This window comes from Oncorhynchus nerka, linkage group LG15 (assembly GCF_034236695.1).
Source record: "Oncorhynchus nerka isolate Pitt River linkage group LG15, Oner_Uvic_2.0, whole genome shotgun sequence".
NCBI lineage: Eukaryota > Metazoa > Chordata > Actinopteri > Salmoniformes > Salmonidae > Oncorhynchus > Oncorhynchus nerka.
In genome coordinates, this window is record NC_088410.1 from 80,415,572 (window position 1) to 80,435,790 (window position 20,219).

The following is a 20,219-nucleotide window of genomic DNA, read 5'->3' on the forward strand; positions in this document are numbered from 1 at the left end:
ACATTTCTCCAAAAAGTACAATCTTTGTGTCAATGTGCAGTTGCACAAGGTCTGTTGCTGTTGTTCTGGGATTGATTTGCACTTTTTGCACCAATGTAAATTCATCTCTAAGAGACAGAACGCGTCTCCTTCCTGAGCGGTATGACAGCTGCGTGCTCCCATGGTGTTTATACTTGCGTACTATTGTTTGTACAGACGAACGGGGTACCTTCAGGCGTTTAGAAATTGCTCCCAAGGATGAACCAGACTTGTGGAGGTCTACAGTTTGTTTTCTGAGGTCTTGGCTGATTTATTTTGATTTCCCCATGATGTCAAGCAAAGAGGCACTGAGTTTGAAGGTTGGCCTTGAAATACATCCACAGGTACACCGCCAATTGACTCAAATGATGTCAATTAGCCTATCAGAAGCTTCTAAAGCCATGACATAATTTTCTGGAATTTTCCAAGCTGTTTAAAGGCATAGTCAACTTAGTGTATGTACACTTCTGACCCACTGGAATTGTGATACAATGAATTATAAGTGAAATAATCTGTCTGTAAACAAATGAATGCAAAATTACTTGTGTCATGCACAAAGTAGATGTCTTAACCAACTTGCCAAAACTATAGTTTGTTAACAAGAAATTTGTGGAGTGGTTGAAAAACGTGTTTTCATGACCCCAACGTAAGTGTATGTAAACTTCCGACTTCAACTGTATATACACTACCATTCAAAAGTTTGAGGTCACTTAGAAATTGTTTCGTTTTTGAAAAAAGCAAATTTTTTGTCCATTAAAAAAAACATCAAATTGATCCGAAATACAGTGTAGACATTGTTAATGTCGTAAATTACTATTGTAACTACGGTGTGAGTATATACAGTATATGTCGTTTTTTAGCTAAACAGGTGGGGCTCAAAACAGACCCAGAATGACTGTGTCTATTACATAATTAATGGGAGACAAGGTTGGTTGTGCTAACCTCAACAGGTGGCAGTTACAGTGGGGCAAAAAAGTATTTAGTCAGCCACCAATTGTGAAACTTCTCCCACTTAAAAAGATGAGAGAGGCCTGTAATTTTCATCATAGGTACACTTCAACTATGACAGACAAAATGAGGAGAAAAAAATCCAGAAAATCACATTGTAGGATTTTTAATGAATTTATTTGCAAATTATGGTGGAAAATAAGTATTTGGTCACCTACAAACAAGCAAGATTTCTGGCTCTCACAGACCTGTAAATTCTTCTTTAAGTGGCTCCTCTGTCCTCCACTCGTTACCTGTATTAATGGCACCTGTTTGAACTTGTTATCAGTATAAAAGACACCTGTCCACAACCTCAAACAGTCACACTCCCCACAGTGAAGCATGGTGGTGGCAGCATGATCCTGTGGGGATATTTTTCATTGACAGGGACTGGGAAACTGGTCAGAATTGAAGGAATGATGGATGGTGCTAATTATAGGGAATTTAGTTTCCCTAATTCTTGAGGGAAACCTGTTTGAGTCTTCCAGAGATTTGAGACTGGGAAGGAGGTTCACCTTCCAGCAGGACAATGGCCCTAAGCATACTGCTAAAGCAACACTTGAGTGGTTTAAGGGGAAACATTTAAATGTCTTGGAATGACCTAGTCAAAGCCCAGACCTCAATCCAATTGAGAAACTATGGTATGACTTAAAGATTGCTATACACCAGCGGAACCCATCCACCTTGAAGGAGCTGGAGCAGTTTTGCCTTGAAGAATGGGCAAAAATCCCAGTGGCTAGTTGTGCCAAGTTTATAGATATATACCCCAAGAGACTTGCAGCTGTAATTGCTGCAAAAGGTGGCTCTACAAAGTATTGACTTTGGGGGGGTTGAATATTTATGCACGCTCAAGTTGAATGTTTTTTTGTCTTATTACTTGTTTGTTTCACAATAAAACATACTTTGCATCTTCAAAGTGGTGGGCATGTTATGTAATTCAAACGATACAACCCCCCCCCCAAATCTATTTTAATTCCAGATTGTAAGGCAAGAAAATAGGAAAAATGCCAAGGGGGGTGAATACTTTCGCAAGAAAATACTAATGACAGCCAAGTGTCTTCCTACATTAAGACTGTCGATTCGAGTCCTCTGGACTCGCGATAAACTTATTTTAAAATAACTGCAATACTGCAATGGTTGCAACCAACCTGATGATAACGAGTGAAAACTACAATCCTACTGTACACTTTGTAATGCTCTTCCTCCTTGAGTCAAATAACATATACAAAGCAGATAATTATTATAATGTTGTAATCCTACATTAAATGTACACGTCCATGTCATATTGCCTATGCAATATGATTATTAGGCAATAGCAGTGTGTTTTGTGCAAGCCTGACAAAATAAATAGCTCCATATTAAATTCATAATCTTAATTTTCAAACTGTTGGCATCCCTTTTCAACACAATACATGTATATCTACATTTCCAAAGGGGGTGGACTCATGAGATTCGAACCCTTGCCGCAATCTGCGACAATTACGTGGTCCAGGCACATTACACAGAAAACCTGCCTAAATGACCGCCCCGTAGCACTCACGTTGTTATCCATGAAGTGCTTTGAAAGGCTGGTCATGGCTCACATCAACACCATCATCCCAGAAACCCTAGACCCACTCCAATTTGCATACCGCCCAAACAGACACATATGACGCAATCTCAATCTCGATCCATACTGCCCTTTCCCAACTAGGAGAATGCTGTTCATTGACTACAGCTCAGCGTTCAACACCATAGTGCCCACAAAGCTCATCTGTAAACTAAAAACCCTGGGACTAAACACCACCCTCTGCAACTGGATCCTGGACTTCCTGACGTGCCGCCCCCAGGTGGTAAGGGTAGGCAACAACACATCTGCCACGCTGATCCCCAACATGGGGCCCCCTCAGGGGTGCATCCTTAGTCCCCTCCTGTACTCCCTGTTCACCCATGACTGTGTGGCCAAGCAAGACTCCAACACCGTCATTAAGTTTGTTGACGACACAACAGTACGCCTGATCAATGACAACGACGAGACAGCGTATAGGGTCACATGTACTACTTATATCAGTACACTCGTAACTTAAGCATTGTGAAACTTCTATTCAATCAAATAAACCTCACGTAGCAAATAAGCCATTCATTTTTTTTATTGCTAAAATTCGACTCATTGACCTCGATACAATTTAGCGTTCTGTCACGTAAGTCGCTCTGGATAAGAGCGTCTGCTAAATTACTTAAATGTAAATGTAAGTAAATGAATTGGCTGATACACATTTTGTGCCGGATAACCTGTATAAATTTAAATAGTTGCTTAGGTTCACAAGTATGGATGGATCCATTGATACTGGGCGCATTTGACTTTGCAGACACTTTAAAGGCTAGGCAGACTAATCTACAAATCACCTTGCATCATAAATCAATATCATTGTATAACAATTTGCCCATGATACATCATGGTTTCTCGAACAGGGCCATTGACTTACATTTACATTTAAGTCATTTAGCAGACGCTCTTATCCAGAGCGACTTACAAATTGGTGCATTCACCTTTATAGTTTAAACCTAATCTAGCATATGACCTGACCTATCACCTTATAATGGCCCACCTGTAGTGACATGGCCCCAAAACAGTACAGAACATGTTCTGTCCCTATAACTAAATAATATAAAAACTAAACTGAAATATTTGTATACAACTCAAACTAAATAAAACAAGTCAGAATAATTCAAATGAAATTCAGGGAAAAAATGTAGAAATAAAAACTAATATTAAAACGCAAAACTATAATAACCTTGGTATCCCACAATGACTGGAATGTTTAACAAGTTTATTTGATAAACGATACATTACTCCCTACAGTACAAAAAACACACATTGGAAAATACAGGACAATTCCAGATAACTTGCAAACAGCCGGAAGAAACTCTCAACGTCAAGCCTCAGTACTAAGACCAGCACCTGCCCCAGTGTGGGAGGAAAAGTCCAGAGAACTCAGCACTGTTGATGACCGACCTAACAAGGGTGCAAAATTAGTGACTCTGTAAATGTACATTTACATTACATTTAAGTCATTTAGCAGACGCTCTTATCCAGTACTGTGGAAGAAAAGAACAGACACATTTGTATACCACATGGAAAGGAACAAACAAGTTTTTTATTTTTTATCTTTGGTTGCATGCATGTCAAGTTTTGCTCAAAATCATGGATGTATATGAAATAGGGTTTTCATTATTGAAGTAAATCTGGAGACTTGAAATCAAGGTGCAAGTACTACAATCCTAAGAGAGGTAGCAAGTTCACCCTTGGCTTCATTACCCAATCTGGATATTTCCATTCTGAAAACTATCATTACCACTCCAAGACTTCCCTCGCTATAAAACTCCATGGGTTGATTGATCCTGAATACAAATATTTTGGTACTGGTAATGCACCTTGATGTGATTTTGAGCAAATCGGTTTAACAAAGCAAGTCATAGCAATTGATCAGGGAGACATATATATACACACACACCAGGTTTTTTTAATATATATAAGTCATGACACAAAAGGCAATCGAGAGATGACCAACATGTAAAAACTTTTTGGTACAGGTAATTGTATAAAAGGCCAATATATTTTATTCTTGCTATGGAAGAACTAATTTACAAGTGAGTTTAAACTCTGGCTATTCATCTTCCTTCCCACCAAGACATCTCAATTTAAAGATATACAGGTAAACTTCTCAGAAATAACCTGCACATCTCCCTTCTGTAATTGGTAAAATACAGAGCCTAAAAAAAATGTAATACATGTTTTATTTGTTGGTTTCACATACATCTTCCTCAACAGTATAAGGAACAAAAGTCTCCAAATATATTCTTTCTTGGTCTAAAATAAATGTAGGGTACTCAAATTAATGACCCCAAAAGCAGAGCGTATACAGATTACTGATTGGAAAGGTGGTGTATTGGGGTGGGAAGGAAGGAATGTGGGACTGAAATTTTTTTTCTTCATTAAATTGTCCATGTTTGGCATACACACAGCAACACAAGCATTGGAAGATGTAGTAAACTAAATGTACTCCTCTCCGCGGGTCTGTTTCAAATTCCCTTCAGTCCTATTACATTTGCGGTCCTAGTCAGCACAAATACAAAAGCCTTTATTTTTTCCATACACTCCAACACAACAAGAACATACAACTGATCAAAACCAATATTTTAAAATATAGTGTCTACCTCAGCACTGCCACCCCTTTCCCACAAACACTTAAACTATGGGGATGAACAATTATGAACTAAAAAAATAAAAGTAGTTGATGTTTTAAAATGCATGGTGATAGACACAGGGAAAAGCTTAAAAAAAAATAGAAAAATAAACTACGCAAAGATCTGCATCATTGCTTGCAAATTTTTGGGGAAGATTTTGCAATATTTGTTGTGTGTATGCTGCAAGTCTCAGTCGTAGCAAAGTCTCTGTTCCTCTACAAATGTCTTCCTTTGTCATTAAATCCGTTCTCCACTTCAGAGCCATCAGTCCTTATCTCGGGGCAAAAGCACAGTGATGATATTACCAGGAGACGAGCCCAGTATGATGTTTGTATATATTGGTTTCTTAATTGAAGAACATTTCTGCTTGAGGGGGAAAAAAATGTCCCTTTTGAGGAAAAGTGCTTTGTTTTTACGTTTTGATTATTCCTCCCATCTAAACCAACACTGCCTCCTGTTCAGCACATGCTCAAACTGTACATCATCTCATGTAGTCTCTCTCTCTACTACCCCCAAATATTCAAAAACAAAAGTAACATTAAGCTCAGGCCGGCTCACAGCTTGTGATGCTGTAAATGTTTCTCTACAACTACGGAAACTAGCCAAAAATATGTATAATAAAAGTAGCTAGGGGGAAAGCAAAGAAAATAAACAAAAAAGACTAATGAAGTAAAAGCTACAATGTGCTTTTTTAATTTGTGTTGCTCTAGAAGAAAAAAAAACAGTCTTGCCTACAGAACTCTCTCTCTTGTTGATTTTCATCTAGGGTTTCTGCTGCCATTTTGCTTATGTTGCTGGCTGGTTGTGGGTCAACTCGCAGATGGGGTGAAGCCAGGATGAGGATGAAGTCTTCCTGGTCAAAAAGGACAGCGAGTAGGGGGGGGGTCCATCTGGGCCATCTCACTGGTCCGTTCTTGCTTTCTTTTGACCAGCAGCCTTACTACAGTGCAGACAAAGCAAAACATGTATTTTTAAAGATAATTTGCCATTGTCGAGTGACCAGTGAGTGATGTAATGTAGTCTAGATGGAACCAGGTACTTACACATCAGGTGAGGACACTGCTGGTCTTTTTGGGGCAGGTTTTGCCGAGGCACCATCTTTGCTGGACTCTGAAAAGGGGGGAGAAATCCATTCAAGAGAAACCGTACTTAAAAACACAACCCAATCAAGTACAACCATAATTATGATTGACAAGACGCTGCTCCATTTGGTTGAACAGCAGAGTTTTAATTTTTTTTTATCAATCTGCCCACCTTGTAGCCATCGGACTTGTGTGGCAGGGCCATAGCCCTTCTCGTTGCGCGCGGCAATACGAAAGATGATGGCGGGCTTGGTGGTGTAGTCTATGTGGGCGTTCGAAAGGCTGGTGGACTGCACCAGGCAGGAGGGGTTGGGCCCACAGTACACCCGCATGAAGGCCAGCTGGCCTGGGGTGGAGGTCTTGGGCTCAGCTGTCTGGGTGCTTTGGATGGCCAGGTACACAGAATACTCAATGATCTTCCCTGATGTCACCGAAGGAGGCTCCCAGGTGAGGTGGGCACCATCCGGGCTCTGAGGGGAAAAAGATGGAACTGTTGTTTTAATGCTAAACCAGCAAAAAAAACATCAACATTCCACCAAAACTAGAAAAATTTGACAACTTGTGATTTGTCAAGGGTGTTCTAATACAGTAATTGTTTCATGACTAGCTTGCATAGTTTTACCTTGCTGATTTTGATGGCACAAGGTGCTCCGGGGAAGCCTGGTAGACAGGTCTTGAAAGCAGAGATCTCTGAGAAGGAACCACGACCACAAGCATTGATGCCAGCAACACGGAACTTGTAAGCTGTGCCAGGCTGCAGCTCCATTTTCTTCATCTGGTTATAGTCTGGAATGACGCCCGAGTCACCCTACAACACACACATCGTTGGTGCTGCACCAAACTCACTGATCTCTAAGCCATAAAGGCATGAATCCATCCGTTAAAAAGAATTGGCCCCCTTTCTCTCCCCATTTTCATGATATCCAATTGCAATCTTGTCTCATCGCTGCAATTCCCCAACAGGCCAGGGAGAAGTGACGGTCGAGTCATACTTCCCCCGAAACATGACCCGCCTAACCTGGCTTCTTAACAACCGCACATTTAACCCGGAAGCCAACTGCACCGATGTGTCGGAGGAAACACTGTTCAACTGACAACCGGAGTCAGCCTGCAGGCGCCCGGCCCGTCACAAGAGCGATGAACCAAGTAAAGCTCCCCTGGCCAAACCCTTCCCTAACCTGGACGACGCTGGGCCAATTGTACACCGCCCTATGGGACTCCCGGTCATGGCCGGTTGTTACACAGCCTGGGATCGAACCAGTGTCTGTAGTGACGCCTCAGGTACAGCGATGCAGTGCCTTAGACCGCTGTGACACTTGAGAGATGAATCCATCGTTGAGGCTTACCTCTACTTGAGAATCATCCCCTGGGATGAAGAAGTGTGTGACCACCATGTTTGTCACCTTAACGATTCCAACATCGAACCACTGGTTCTCTTTTTTTACAAGTGTCTTGATAGGGGCTGGTTGAGGGTATAGCTTCTGTATGACAGAGACAAAAAGAGAGTGAGAACATGCTATGCCATTCAACATTCCTCTCAAATTCTGATCATCAAACTGGCAGGATAAAAACAGGTCCAATATTGGAACTCACCCCGCCCTCGATGCCATTGGCCACCTCTGCTAGAGAAGCTGCAGGTTGCAGGTTGGCTGGACTGGAAACAGCAAATGTGCTTGAGGGGGCCAGGGCTGCAGAGTCAATAAGACAAGAGAGAGGTCAAGTTAAGACCTGGAAAAACACTAGCAGTAAGAAGAAAAAAAATATATATATATATATATGAGAAAGACTTACTCTCCGTGGAGGTGCGCGGCAGCAGTGATGCCACATCGCTGGAAGCGGCTGCAGCCATCTCATTGTGTCCATTGCTCTCAGACGTGGGGTCATTCAGGCTGTCTGCGGGGGCCAGGCCCTCAGTGGGCAGGGCTTGGGCGTGTCCTTGCTGCTGGGCCTGAGCCTGGGCCTGAGCTTCCTGGAGCTGCTGCTGCTGCTGGACCAGGGCTGCCAGCTCTTGCTGGGTCAGAACGATGGGGATTGTGGTGGTCTGCTGTCTGTCCGAGCCAGAATCACCCTCGTCTATGCATGCAGAGAACGTACATTTTGATTGTGAGACTATGGCAGTTGGGGCGGCAGGTAGCCTAACGGTCTAAGACCATTGGGCCAGTAACCGAAAGGTTGCTGGTTTGAATCCCTGAGCTAACTAGGTGGAAAATCTGTCGATGTGCCCTTGAGCAAGGCACTAAACCCTAATTGCTTTGGTAAGTCGCTCTGGATAAGAGCGTCTGCTAAATTACCAAAATGTAAATGGGTAGTGGTTGTCTTCACACACATGTAAAGTCTTGAAATGCATCTCTATAATTTGCCAACAATCTGAGGGCCATACTTACTCATGGTGGCCTGCTGTGCTGCCTGGAGAACTGCCTGGATGGCCCGGGCCTGGGCCTCCTCAGTGGCTGCAGCCTGTGCTGCTGCCTCCGCTGCTGCAGTCACAGCCAGCACCTCTGCAGACAGACCTGTTCCTATCTGTCCCTCTGACATCAGCTCTGGGGGCAGCCCAGTCTCCATAGCGGTGTCTCCCCCCTCTGTGGCCGCATCAGTCTGCATGGGCTCTTCTGTGGAAACTGCTGCACCCTCAGTGATCGAAGAAATGGACTGGAGATACAAGGGTAGAAATTAGCAAGAGTGAAAATTATTAAAATGGCCAAGATGACTGAATTGTCCATATAATGCATTTATTTTTGGCATTAGTTGCTGATAATTTTCCTAACCATGCCAGTGTATGGTAACTTCAGCATGACAATTCTGAAATTGCTAGTGCATCAGTAGTCTAGACTGGCAAATTATTGTTAGTGGTTATTTTACAGGTACTGAGGGCCCTGGGGCTGGTGTGGACTGGGTCACAGTAGTGATCGCTCTGCTCTGGATGGTGGCTGGGGTTGTTCCTGATGCAGTAGTGGAGGGAGTCTCTGTACTGCTGGTGCCACCGTCTGCTCCATCTGCTGTAGGACACGCATTAACACAGTCCATGAAATAACCCTAAAACATGATCCTGTTTTTTAAAATAAAAACACTGAAAACAACAAGTATGTACTCTAGCGTTATACCTGTGGCAGTAGTTGCCGTGTTGGTGGTGCCAGTCTCGTGGGTTTCACAGGGGGGGTCTGAACACACCCCCTGCACCGTCACTGTTCCTGTCTGGTTCCCAGCCATGTTGGAACTGGCCTGGGATGGGGTGATGGTGGTCCCCGTTTCGTGGGTCTCGCAGGGTGGATTTGAGCACACTTTCTGCACAGTGTTGGTCTTCCCGTTACCCATGCCGGACGAGGACTGAGTGGCAGTGTTGGTTGTGCCCGTTTCATGTGTCTCGCAGGGTGGGTTAGAGCAAACTGTAAGGCCCACGGCTGGCTGCTTGGGACTCTGCACAGTGCCGGTCTGGGCTGAGCACATGTTAGAGCGTGCTGTGGCGGGGGCGACGGTGGTTCCGGTGCGCAGGTTCTCTGGTCCCTGGTTGCCTGTGGCGGTTCCGGGGTAAGCAGAGGTGGTTGCCTGAGGGGTAGAGGAGTACAGAGATAATGAGATAATGAGCTACTCTGGACAGTATCCATTTGGTTAGTTCCCATGATGGAGTGGGCGGTGGTCGAGGTGTTAGTGGTGCCCGTCTCATGGGTCTCTGACAGAGGGCTTGTACACACCCTCATGGCCCCTCCCATGTTGGTGGAAGAGGTTGTTGCGGTGTTGGTGGTTCCAGTCTCGTGGATCTCACAGGGAGGGTTGGAGCAGACTGACATGTTAGCAGACGCAGTGGTGGCTGTGTTGGTGGTTCCAGTCTCGTGGGTCTCACAGGGAGGGTTGGAGCAGACTGACATGTTAGCAGACGCAGTGGTGGCTGTGTTGGTGGTTCCAGTCTCGTGGGTCTCACAGGGAGGGTTGGAGCAGACTGACATGTTAGCAGACGCAGTGGTGGCTGTGTTGGTGGTTCCAGTCTCGTGGGTCTCACAGGGAGGGTTGGAGCAGACTGACATGTTAGCAGACGCAGTGGTGGCTGTGTTGGTGGTTCCAGTCTCGTGGGTCTCACAGGGAGGGTTGGAGCAGACTGACATGTTAGCAGACGCAGTGGTGGCTGTGTTGGTGGTTCCAGTCTCGTGGGTCTCACAGGGAGGGTTGGAGCAGACTGACATGTTAGCAGACGCAGTGGTGGCTGTGTTGGTGGTTCCTGTCTCGTGGGTCTCACAGGGTGGGTTGGAGCAGACCATAGTGACAGTACCAGGGGCATCCCCGGCCTCAGTGGAGGGATGCTCAGAGGTGGGTGAGGCCAGGAAGGACACAGGCAGGTCCTGCACTGGCTGGGCCTCAACCCCGCTGGGGGTGGTGATGAGAGTCACCTGGGTTGGCTGGTTCACCGACTGCAATGAGAGAACATCAGGTATTGACTGAGAAAACCCATTAAAAAAGTGCTCCACATTGGGCAGCATGGGCACATTGGGCAGCAAATACATAAATTGGAGCTACATCTACATTTCTGTATAAAGAATAGCCCCTAGCTGTCTTACCATGGTGGAGGTGGACAGGGTAGTGACTGTGGTCAGACAGGCCTGGGCCGCTGACACAGTGATGGCCGTAGGGTTGATGACTTGGCTGGGCAGGGTGGCAATGGTGCCCAGGGTGGTGATGGGAGTTGCCAGAGAGGCATTGGCACTGGCTAAACTGCCCCCTGCCAGGCTGGAGGAGACTGTGCCTGTGACTGTCCCCAGGGTGGTGACACCTTGGGGAACAAATAAATCACCAACTCAAAAGGGCAGACACCTGGAACTTGGCCTGAATTTCTTTTACTGCATACTTATTAATTGAACAGACCAATTGCCAACTTCAATCAAGGAGTAATTATGAAATGTCATCCATACCAGTTGTTCCCTTGACGACCAGTGTAGTTACATTGGGCTTGACAGAAGTCATCGTAACCGGGGTGACGAGTCGGACTCCACCCATGGGTACAGTGCGCAGAATGGTGCCAGGTTGGCCCGGAGCGCCCTTCAAAACCACCTTAAAACCACCAAGGGGGAGGTATAATTGAGACACTAGGGGGCACTATAAAACTCCTCTACTGGGGCAAAACATTTGATAGAGCCAAATGTATTAGTAGCACCAATCAGAGCAGATCCTAACATAGTCCACAGAACTACTCAAGCATTTCAACTGCTCCAAAGGCCTTGCTGTAGGAGATGTATCGTATGCGACTAAATATAAATGCCATGTGATATTTAAAATGGAAAGTGCACAAATGTAAAAACTGTGAAACATCTTCAACACCTATAAATATTGTACAATTCATATAAATAATATGCATCTGCTACAAGAGGTTGTAAGGGTCATTTCTGTGAGGTACCTGTGTCAGCCCCTGTTGGCCAGTTACAGTGCCAAGCTTAGGCATGGTAGTGATGATTTTGCCTGGAGTGCCAGTGGTCATCATCTTGGTGGTGAGAATGGTATAGGGCATCTTCCCTGTGCTGCTGGTCACTGTTATCAAAACAAAAAATAATAATACCTGTCAGCATATGCTCCCGTTGTATTGTCCCTGAAACATGAAACCATTGGGTTCTGACCTGTGGCTCCAGGCTGGTTCATAATAGCAGACATAGGGATGGTCTTGATGATGGTGGTGCCCTGTTTGGTTGTGGTGGGCGACATGCTGCTGATGTTCAGGATGGTGGGTTTGTTCCCTGTGCCCCCTGCCTGGGACGTGGTGATGATGGTGGTGGGCTTGCCATCTGCTGAAGTCACCAGCTTCAGTATGGTGCCAGCAGGGAGAGAACCCTTAGTCTATGGGAGAAAAAGTGGATTATGAACATGATCAACAGAAAGCCGGCTGAGCCTGTCCATGAAGTATTAGTTAGCTCCTTTTCCTGCCCTCATGAAGATAGCTGACCTGTATGAGCTGTGATAGAGGGTTAGTGGAAGCCTGGCCTGTAACAGCTGATGTCTGCACTGGCTTGGTTTGTACCACAGATATCATCTTGCCAAGGCTGGAGATCTGCTGACATAGGAGAGAGACTCAAGTTTATGAGTCACCAGAAAACATCACTGTATTTGGCGTCAGGAGATCAGTGTCTCATGTGAACAACTGAACTGTGAGTGTGGATAGCTACATTATTCCATGCTAACTGAGCCTGACAGTTATGAAGATCTATGAACTCAAGCTGTGCTGTTCCTTCTCTGACTTTTCCACAGCCACATCTTCTATAATGAGTTCATGCCTAGGCCATATAAGAGTCACATGAACACAGGTGGGGGACCCAAAAAATATATCAAAGTGTGCCAAACTATTACTCAGTTCATGGCATGCATATAAAATCATTTTCTTTCTCCCTGTACTCCCTTCCTGTTCCTGTCAAATTCTCTCACCAGAGTGCCGCTGCCTCCCATAGTAAGGGGGCTCTTGACCAGGGTGATTGTCTTGGTGACTCCTCCCACCATGGTGGTAACCACCTGGTGTTGCTGGGCTACGGTGACCGTGCCTGACTTGTGCACAGTGATGATGGGTCGGTTGGGCGATGATACAGTCGCTGTGCCCACCTGAGCTGCAGCAGTCTTCAGCATGCGAGTGGCTGGGTTACTGACCTAGAAGCAGAAAATAGTAAATGTTAAGGTGTCAATTCTAAATTGGGCCTTAACAGAGACTGCCTGACAAACCCATACATTCTGCCAGCGAGTTTCATTTTCACAGACCGATATTTTACGAGTCTTACCATGAGAGGAGATGACATTTTGACTGTGGTGGAGCCAGGGGAGACAGCCATCGTTTTGACAAGGGTGGCACCTGCTGGAAGGTTGAGCCCAGTGCCTGAAGAGGGCGGGATCTTTTGTGTTGCTGCTGCAGCTGCAGCCAAAGCTGCCATGCCACTCATCTGAGGGCTATTGCCGATTGGCTTAAAGGAAAACAAATAGTCTTGAGTGAGACAATACTCTCTTGGCATTACTCTTGACAACTTTTTATCCTTCAATAACCAAACCAATTCACAACTGTAAATACCGTTCCTTGGGCAGTCTGGGCAGGAACCATCATCCGAACCCCTGGAGGAAGTGATGTCACAGTGACAGGGGATTTCACAGCCTGGTTGGCTCGCACAGTGACAAGGGAGGTACCTGTGCCAGACTGAGGGGCTGCAACCTTCAAGATGGCTGTCAAATCAACAGAAATGTTAAATGTTCAGTATAGAGCCCTCAAGGCCTTCTTTTTACATACCATTTTGGGCTACAATTATTGAAATAGAATGGGCTGTAGAAGAGAACAATGCAAATTTTTTGTGACAATAGTCCACAAATTGGTATGAACAACCTCCATAGAACAAGTAGGACATGCATGGTTTTAACTGGCCCACGAGCTGTGGAGGCAGTCTTCGGGTTTCCGGGGATGTTGGGAAGGATAGTAGGGGAGGAAGCTTGGGGCACCATAGTGATACCTGTGTGTGGTAGGTTCTGAGCAGAGGGAGCCGCTGGGCTTTTGGGCAAGTTCCCTGGTAGAGAAGAGGTGGCGGTGAGGGCCGGGGAGGTGGCAGCAGCGGCAGCTGGGATGTCGTACTTCTGCAGCTGCAGCAGGTAGGTGTCTGCAGTGGACACAGCGCCCCAGCTCACCTCCAGGGAGTTGGTGTTGGCACGGACAAGCTGCACTCTCGAGGGAGCGTGTGGCCTCTCTGTAACCAAAAGACAAAATGGTCACATTTCTTATAAGCAATCAACAGAAGCAAAGTAAGCATTACCAATAGCACAGTTGAGCAAATAATGTGGGTTTGCTTTATCAGAGTAACTTAGCAAAATAAAGGTGACTCACCTGTCTCAAGGTACCAGAGGTCTTTACAGCAGACTTGGTTGTTCCATGCTTTACGGTAACCGTCACGGCCACTCCAGACATACAACCTAGAGTTGATGGACACAGAACAATGTCCTGCCCGGGCCCTGGGGATATTATCCTCCAAGGTATCCATCAACACTGATTCCCAAGCCATGGAGTCTGGGGTAAAAAGAATCATGAGGGTTCAATCTTAATTTCTGACAATAATATAATTTGACCACCAGGTGACACTGCCATTTATCAATGGAAAGGGGATACCTAGAAATGTCACAGTGAATGGTTTCACTCAGAATGAGCTTGTTGAAGTAGGTCATAATGCATAATGCACAAATCTAGATAAACATTACTCAACAGTATGTAAGGTTAAATGCAGGTACTAGCACCAATAACTGAAAATGGGGAAGACAAACCAAGATTTAGGCAGGCCAGAGTGTTTGTGCACTTCCATTCTTTCTCATGTGTTGCCACCTTCACGTCATCCATAACTAGGGGGACCCATCCCCCAAAAACAAACATCCTACAATGAGAGGCAGACAAAGAAATCAGAAGCAAGCAGTCACCAAATAGGTTACTGCTGAGAGATTTAACCGATTGTTATCCCAGACACTGAATTGATCATTTCAACAGGTATTCAGGGAGATCTCACTTGTTTGTGATGGTGATGGCAGAGTGGAGACTCCTGGGCAGAGGCGATGTGCCATTCACCGATGGCTTGGTCCAGGTCAGGGTGTCTGCAGACAGAGCAAGATCATTTAGAAAATAAATAGTCTCTTACTCTAATGAATCGGTCATGTCAAAGTGTTCACTGTTAATAATTTGGTAATACTGTTAACTCAGGAGCCTACCAATGTCAAGAGTCCATAGATCTCCCAGACGACAGCCACTCATCCCTCCATAGATGATAAGGTGAGATTTCTTGCTCTCCTTTTCTGTGTACACTACAGCAGTGTGGCTCTCGCGAGGTGGCGGCAAAACGCCATAAGTAATTGGTATATCCCAGCCTACAACACTGGAGCCAGCACGAAGCTCCAGGGTGTACAGATCATTCAGGTATCTAGTGATGAGAGATTTAAGTCAGAATGTCTTTCCAATTGCTTACTGCCAGTGCTTGACTTGGACTGAAATACACTACAGATCAAAAGTTTTAGAATACCTACTGATTCAAGGGATTTTCTTTATTTGTACAACTTTATACATCGTACACATCAAAACTATGAAATAACGCATGGAATCATGTAATAACCAAAAAGGGTTAAACAAGATTCTTCAAATAGCCACCCTTTGCCTTGACAGCTTTGCACACGCTTGGTATTCTCTCAACCAGCTTCATGAGGTAGTCACCTGGAATGAATTACAATTAACAGGTGTGCCTTCTTAAAAGTGAATTTGTGGAATGTCTTTCCTCAATGCATTTGAGCCAGTTGTGTTGCAACAAGGTAGGGGTGGTATACAGAAGAAAGCCCTATTTGGTAAAAGTCCATATTATGGCAAGAACTGCTCAAATAAGTAAAGAGACACGATAGTTCATCATTACTTGAAGACATGAAGGTCAGTCAATCAGGATAATTTTGGGAAAAAATAACATTGAAAGTTTCTTCAAGTGCAGTCGCAAAAACCATCAAGCGCTATGATGAAACTGGCTCTCATGAGGACCGCCACAGGAATGGAAGACACAGAGTTACCTCTGCTGCAGAGGATACGTTCATTAGAGTTACCAGCCCAAATAAATGCTTCACAAACTGCAAGTAACATCTCAACATCAACTGTTCAGAAGAGACTGCGTGAATCAGGCCTTCATGGTCAAATTGCTGCAAAGAAACCACTACTAATGTACACCAACAAGAAGAGACTTGCTTGTGCCAAGAAACACGAGCAATGGACATTAGACCGGTGGAAATTTGTCCTTTGGTCTGGAGTCCAAATTAGAGATTTTTGGTTCCAAGCGCCATGTCTTTGTTAGACGTGGTGTGGGTGAACGGATGATCCCGCATGTGTAATTCCCACCGTAAAGCATGGAGGTGATATGGTGTAGGGGTGCTTGCTGGTGACACTGATTTATTTAGAAGTCAAGGTACACTTAACCAGCATGTCTACCACAGCATTCTGCAGCGATACGTCATCCAATCTGGTTTGGGCTTAGTGGGATGATCATTTTTTCCCCTACATGACAATGACCCAACACACCTCCAGGCTGTGTAAGGGCTATTTGACCAAGAAGGAGTGTGATGGAGTGCCGCATCAGGTGACCTGACCACAATCCACCGACATCAACCAAATTGAGATGGTTTGGGATGAGTCGGACCGCAGAGTGAAGGAAAAGCAGCCGACAAGTGCTCAGAATATGTGGGAACTCCTTCAAGACTTTTGGGAAAGCATTCCAGGTGAAGCTGGTTGAGAGAATGCCACTCTTTGCCAAGAGTGTGCAAAGCTGCCATCAAAGCAAAAGATGGCTATTTGAAGAAACTCAATATTTTGATTTGTTGAACACTTTTTTTTGTTGTCAATAATTCCATGTGTTATTTCATAGTTTTGAAATCTTCACTATTATTCTATAATGTAGAAAAGTACAAATAAAGAAAAACCCTTGAATGAGTAGGTATTCTAAAACTTTTGAATGGTTGTGTAGGTGCCGGTGGTCATTTTGGGTGCTGGTAATGTTTATATTTAGGTGCAGGAGCTCCACAATCCTTTAGAGATAATATTCTATAAGAGGAACAGGCGCTTAAGCAGTATAATATTTGAGGAGCCGGTTCTCAGCTCCAGTGAGCTCCTGCCCAAGTTAAGAAGTGCTTACTACAAACCATTCCACAGCATTTACATTTTAGTAATTTAGCAGTCTCTAATAATGTGGCTTACAGGAGCAATTGGGGTTAAGTGCCTTGCTCAAGTGCACAGCGGCAAATATTTAACCGAGTCGGTTCAGAGATTCAAAACGTTTAACAGCTAGGCTACCTGCCGCCCCATTAGTTTTTCTTGTTACTCCACTGGTCACATTTCACATCTCCTGCTTACGGCAACTGTACCTAGGGATGTTGTTTTTGGGGTCCTCGCTGTCATTAGCCAGCCCTCCAAACAGGAAGCACTTGTTGCCCACCAGAGAGAAACTGTGACCAAGTCGAGCACAGGGAGGTGGGCCATTTTTGGGAGACTTAGCTTTCAACTTTTTCCATTCCCATCTGCTGGCCTGAACAAGAAAAAATGCAAAAGACGATAGATAGCATGCTGTAATCCAGTAAACATAATAATCTATTCATAAGTACTTAAAGATAGCAATAAAACCAGAGCTAAAATGGCTACCAATGTTTAGAGCGAGAGTGTGCTGTAAGCATTCTATTACCTGTAGCTCATAGAGATCGTTGCTGTATTTTCCATATTCCACCATTCCACCAAAAACCAGAAGCCGGGTGCCATCACAAACAAAACCGTATGCAGCACATCCAGGGGGAATATCACCACGAACCGCAGGGATAAACCATTGGTTTGTTGCTAGATTAAATAAGTAGAGGTTAGTCTGTGTGTGACAGTGTTGGGTGGTCAAGTGCTAGGTTGGCCTATGATGTGAGGTGTGAAGCAAATGCTCTTTGAGTAAATATTTACTTGAGCACGATCCAAGCATCTCTGACAAATGCAGCCTGCATCTTCAGGCCAGGTCTGTCACCTGAGAAGTGCATGTTGTATATTCTATACATTGTACTTATATCTGAAATAACCCAAAGATGAAAAACAACAACTGAAATGTCAATTGTAATATAATTTCTCCCTCATAAAAACTAAACATAGACAATAAGAAGAATGTATAGCTGTCCAAATTGACTACATGAGTCACACTATCATAAAACATGGGAATTGCTGCAATCAACTGTCTTTCTAGTGAACAAAATGTTCAAATAGTCCTAACTAACTTTCCTACTCAGGAAAATATCAGTAGTCATGTGAACAGAAATTGCGTGCATCCATTACAACATGCACATGTGATACAGCATAATTTAGTGTTCATAACAATACTCCTGTCGTCCATTTTATTTTAGCGCGCCATTTTTATTTGTGCGCTTTCAGTTCTGTACCACCAGACGGCGGCAGTTTCTATGGTAATATGTCAGGCTACATTTCCCGCTAAATTATCTTACCTGTGTTGTAGACATGCAATTCATCCACAATTCCTTCATTTCCTCCTCCAAAAACCACCATCAATTCCTTTATAGAAACGGCTCTGTGACCATGTCTTGGCCGGGGCACAGGCCCAGACCATCCTAGAACCCGCTTCCATCGTGGCTGCAGAGTTGAGCCTGTGGTCCCAGACACCATTGAACCAGGAAATGTCATGTCCTCTTCAGATGGGGAAAAAAACAGAGCTAAAAGAGCATTCCAAAACAATATTGACAAGTTCTGATCAGGTCTATTGTTGATACTTCCGAAGTGAAGCCAAAACACATTTTGCAAAGTGAAGACTGCACGTGCAATCGATTGCTGGGACCAAAACCGATGCATGTGAAAAATAATATTGTAATTGTAAACTCCAGGGAAGCAGCCATTTTTACTAACGCTTCACAAAAAGGAAAAGCCGGCTATTATTACCACAATACTAACTAAATATAATTATAAATATGTATTCGACACCAGAACCTAACCTATAACAAAGGTGTATTGTATTTCCTTCTAAATGTCATGTTTTTTTGCCGTAGCATTTTGCAGTTAAAACTCTGAAGTAATCAGAGTGCCACTCCATGGGAGCCGCCATCTTGTAACAACCAAACAAACCTCCGCCAGTCTGAAAAATGGCGGAAGAGAATACAAATGAAAAAGACAAATAATACCGGTGTTAGATTAAACCTTAATTTAGCTACTGCTTCATCAAGAACGTACACCAGCCATGTCCCACTAAAGTCATATTGGAAAATCTGTGGATGAAGTCTACCACAATTAAATACTCGTAAAGCATTTGTAATTAGACCCCTGTTTACTGTGGATTGCTATTTTCATGCTTCTCTGGGAGTCGCCATATTGTCACATTCATTCAATCTGTCGCCGCTTCTGCTTCACATTAACATTATATACACCTTTAAATAGGAATCGAATACAAGTCAGATGCACACCATCACTTGAAATGGGGAATTTTCGCAACACATCAATTACAAAACAAAACCGCGCGTCCACAATAGATTAATGGCTAACTAGCTAGGTTAACGTAGCCAGCTGGCTAACAATGTTAGCTTGCGAGGAAACGGTACTAGTACAGCGTCATGCACCGATTACATGCAATTCAGTTAGATAAATATACATGTATTATATAGCCAGCGTAATTCAATTCAACATATATCTTATTCAAATAAGCCGAATTATATTCAATATCATACAACGTGTTGTCATTTATCATGCCGTGTCTGAAATCGGCCTACATTTAAGCTCCCTCAAGAAAAATGGCCGAGCAGTCTGCCACAACAAAACCCCTATAGTCACAACACCTGATGTCCATAATACGAATTACTTACTTCGTTCGACGCACTATTTCCAAAGAAATTATTTCAGGGTCTATTCTTGAATCACTAGTCCAAGTTCATTCGATTTGTGATTAAGTATTCCCTCTCATGCCTGCCTGGAAGCTGCCATCTTCTTGACAACCAAAAGTGGAGGAAAATACAGCGATTTGGCGTCACCCAAAACAAACATGGCGACTGGTATAGAACCTGTATCAATTAATGCATATTAGAGTAAACTAACCGTGCATTTTCAATTCAAAATAACCTACACCATTTCGTTTGAGATATTTGAAATGGGCATTTACATTTTGACATTGAAACATTTTCTTTAGCTCGTTGGAAGTTATCATACTTGCACAGGCGACATTGTCCCCTACTAAAGATGGCGGTCTACACAACAAACTCATTGCAGATTTCTCTCAGTTTAGTACACGATTAAATAAATATAAGATATGTGCTATTGGTGTTCCCTAAATTACGTATAACAAAACACAAAATCAACTGTGCATTATGAACATTTCATTTTTGGGGACTATACAGTACCATTCAACAACCCAGTGGATGCTAATTGCCATGTACCCCCCC

The 20,219-nt window shown here is 44.0% G+C and overlaps 1 protein-coding gene across 7 annotated transcripts; it reads right to left on the minus strand.

Annotated features, from left to right (window-relative positions):
• Positions 1 to 4,122: 4,122 nt before the first annotated feature.
• LOC115143377 (host cell factor 1-like) lies at positions 4,123 to 19,793 on the minus strand. 7 transcript variants are annotated; one of them, XM_029683731.2, is made up of 28 exons: positions 19,647 to 19,793; positions 18,285 to 18,485; positions 17,495 to 17,643; positions 17,181 to 17,341; positions 15,003 to 15,211; positions 14,804 to 14,888; positions 14,568 to 14,674; positions 14,137 to 14,316; positions 13,769 to 13,999; positions 13,339 to 13,487; positions 13,055 to 13,234; positions 12,711 to 12,926; positions 12,235 to 12,342; positions 11,912 to 12,128; positions 11,695 to 11,825; positions 11,213 to 11,351; positions 10,862 to 11,073; positions 10,004 to 10,714; positions 9,416 to 9,857; positions 9,174 to 9,310; positions 8,699 to 8,963; positions 8,106 to 8,387; positions 7,908 to 8,002; positions 7,661 to 7,795; positions 6,937 to 7,122; positions 6,487 to 6,784; positions 6,276 to 6,342; positions 4,123 to 6,172 (listed from the first exon to the last, which is right to left on the minus strand). In XM_029683731.2, the coding sequence occupies exons 2-28, from the start codon at positions 18,478 to 18,480 to the stop codon at positions 6,133 to 6,135; spliced, it is 5,328 nt and encodes a 1,775-aa protein (XP_029539591.1). In that variant the 5' UTR covers positions 18,481 to 18,485; positions 19,647 to 19,793; the 3' UTR covers positions 4,123 to 6,132. The 7 variants fall into 7 exon arrangements, with proteins under 7 accessions (XP_029539591.1, XP_029539589.1, XP_029539587.1 ...); XM_029683729.2 differs by lacking the exon at positions 19,647 to 19,793 and having other exon boundaries at positions 9,174 to 9,307; positions 18,285 to 19,570; XM_029683727.2 differs by lacking the exon at positions 19,647 to 19,793 and having other exon boundaries at positions 18,285 to 19,569.
• Positions 19,794 to 20,219: the final 426 nt, after the last annotated feature.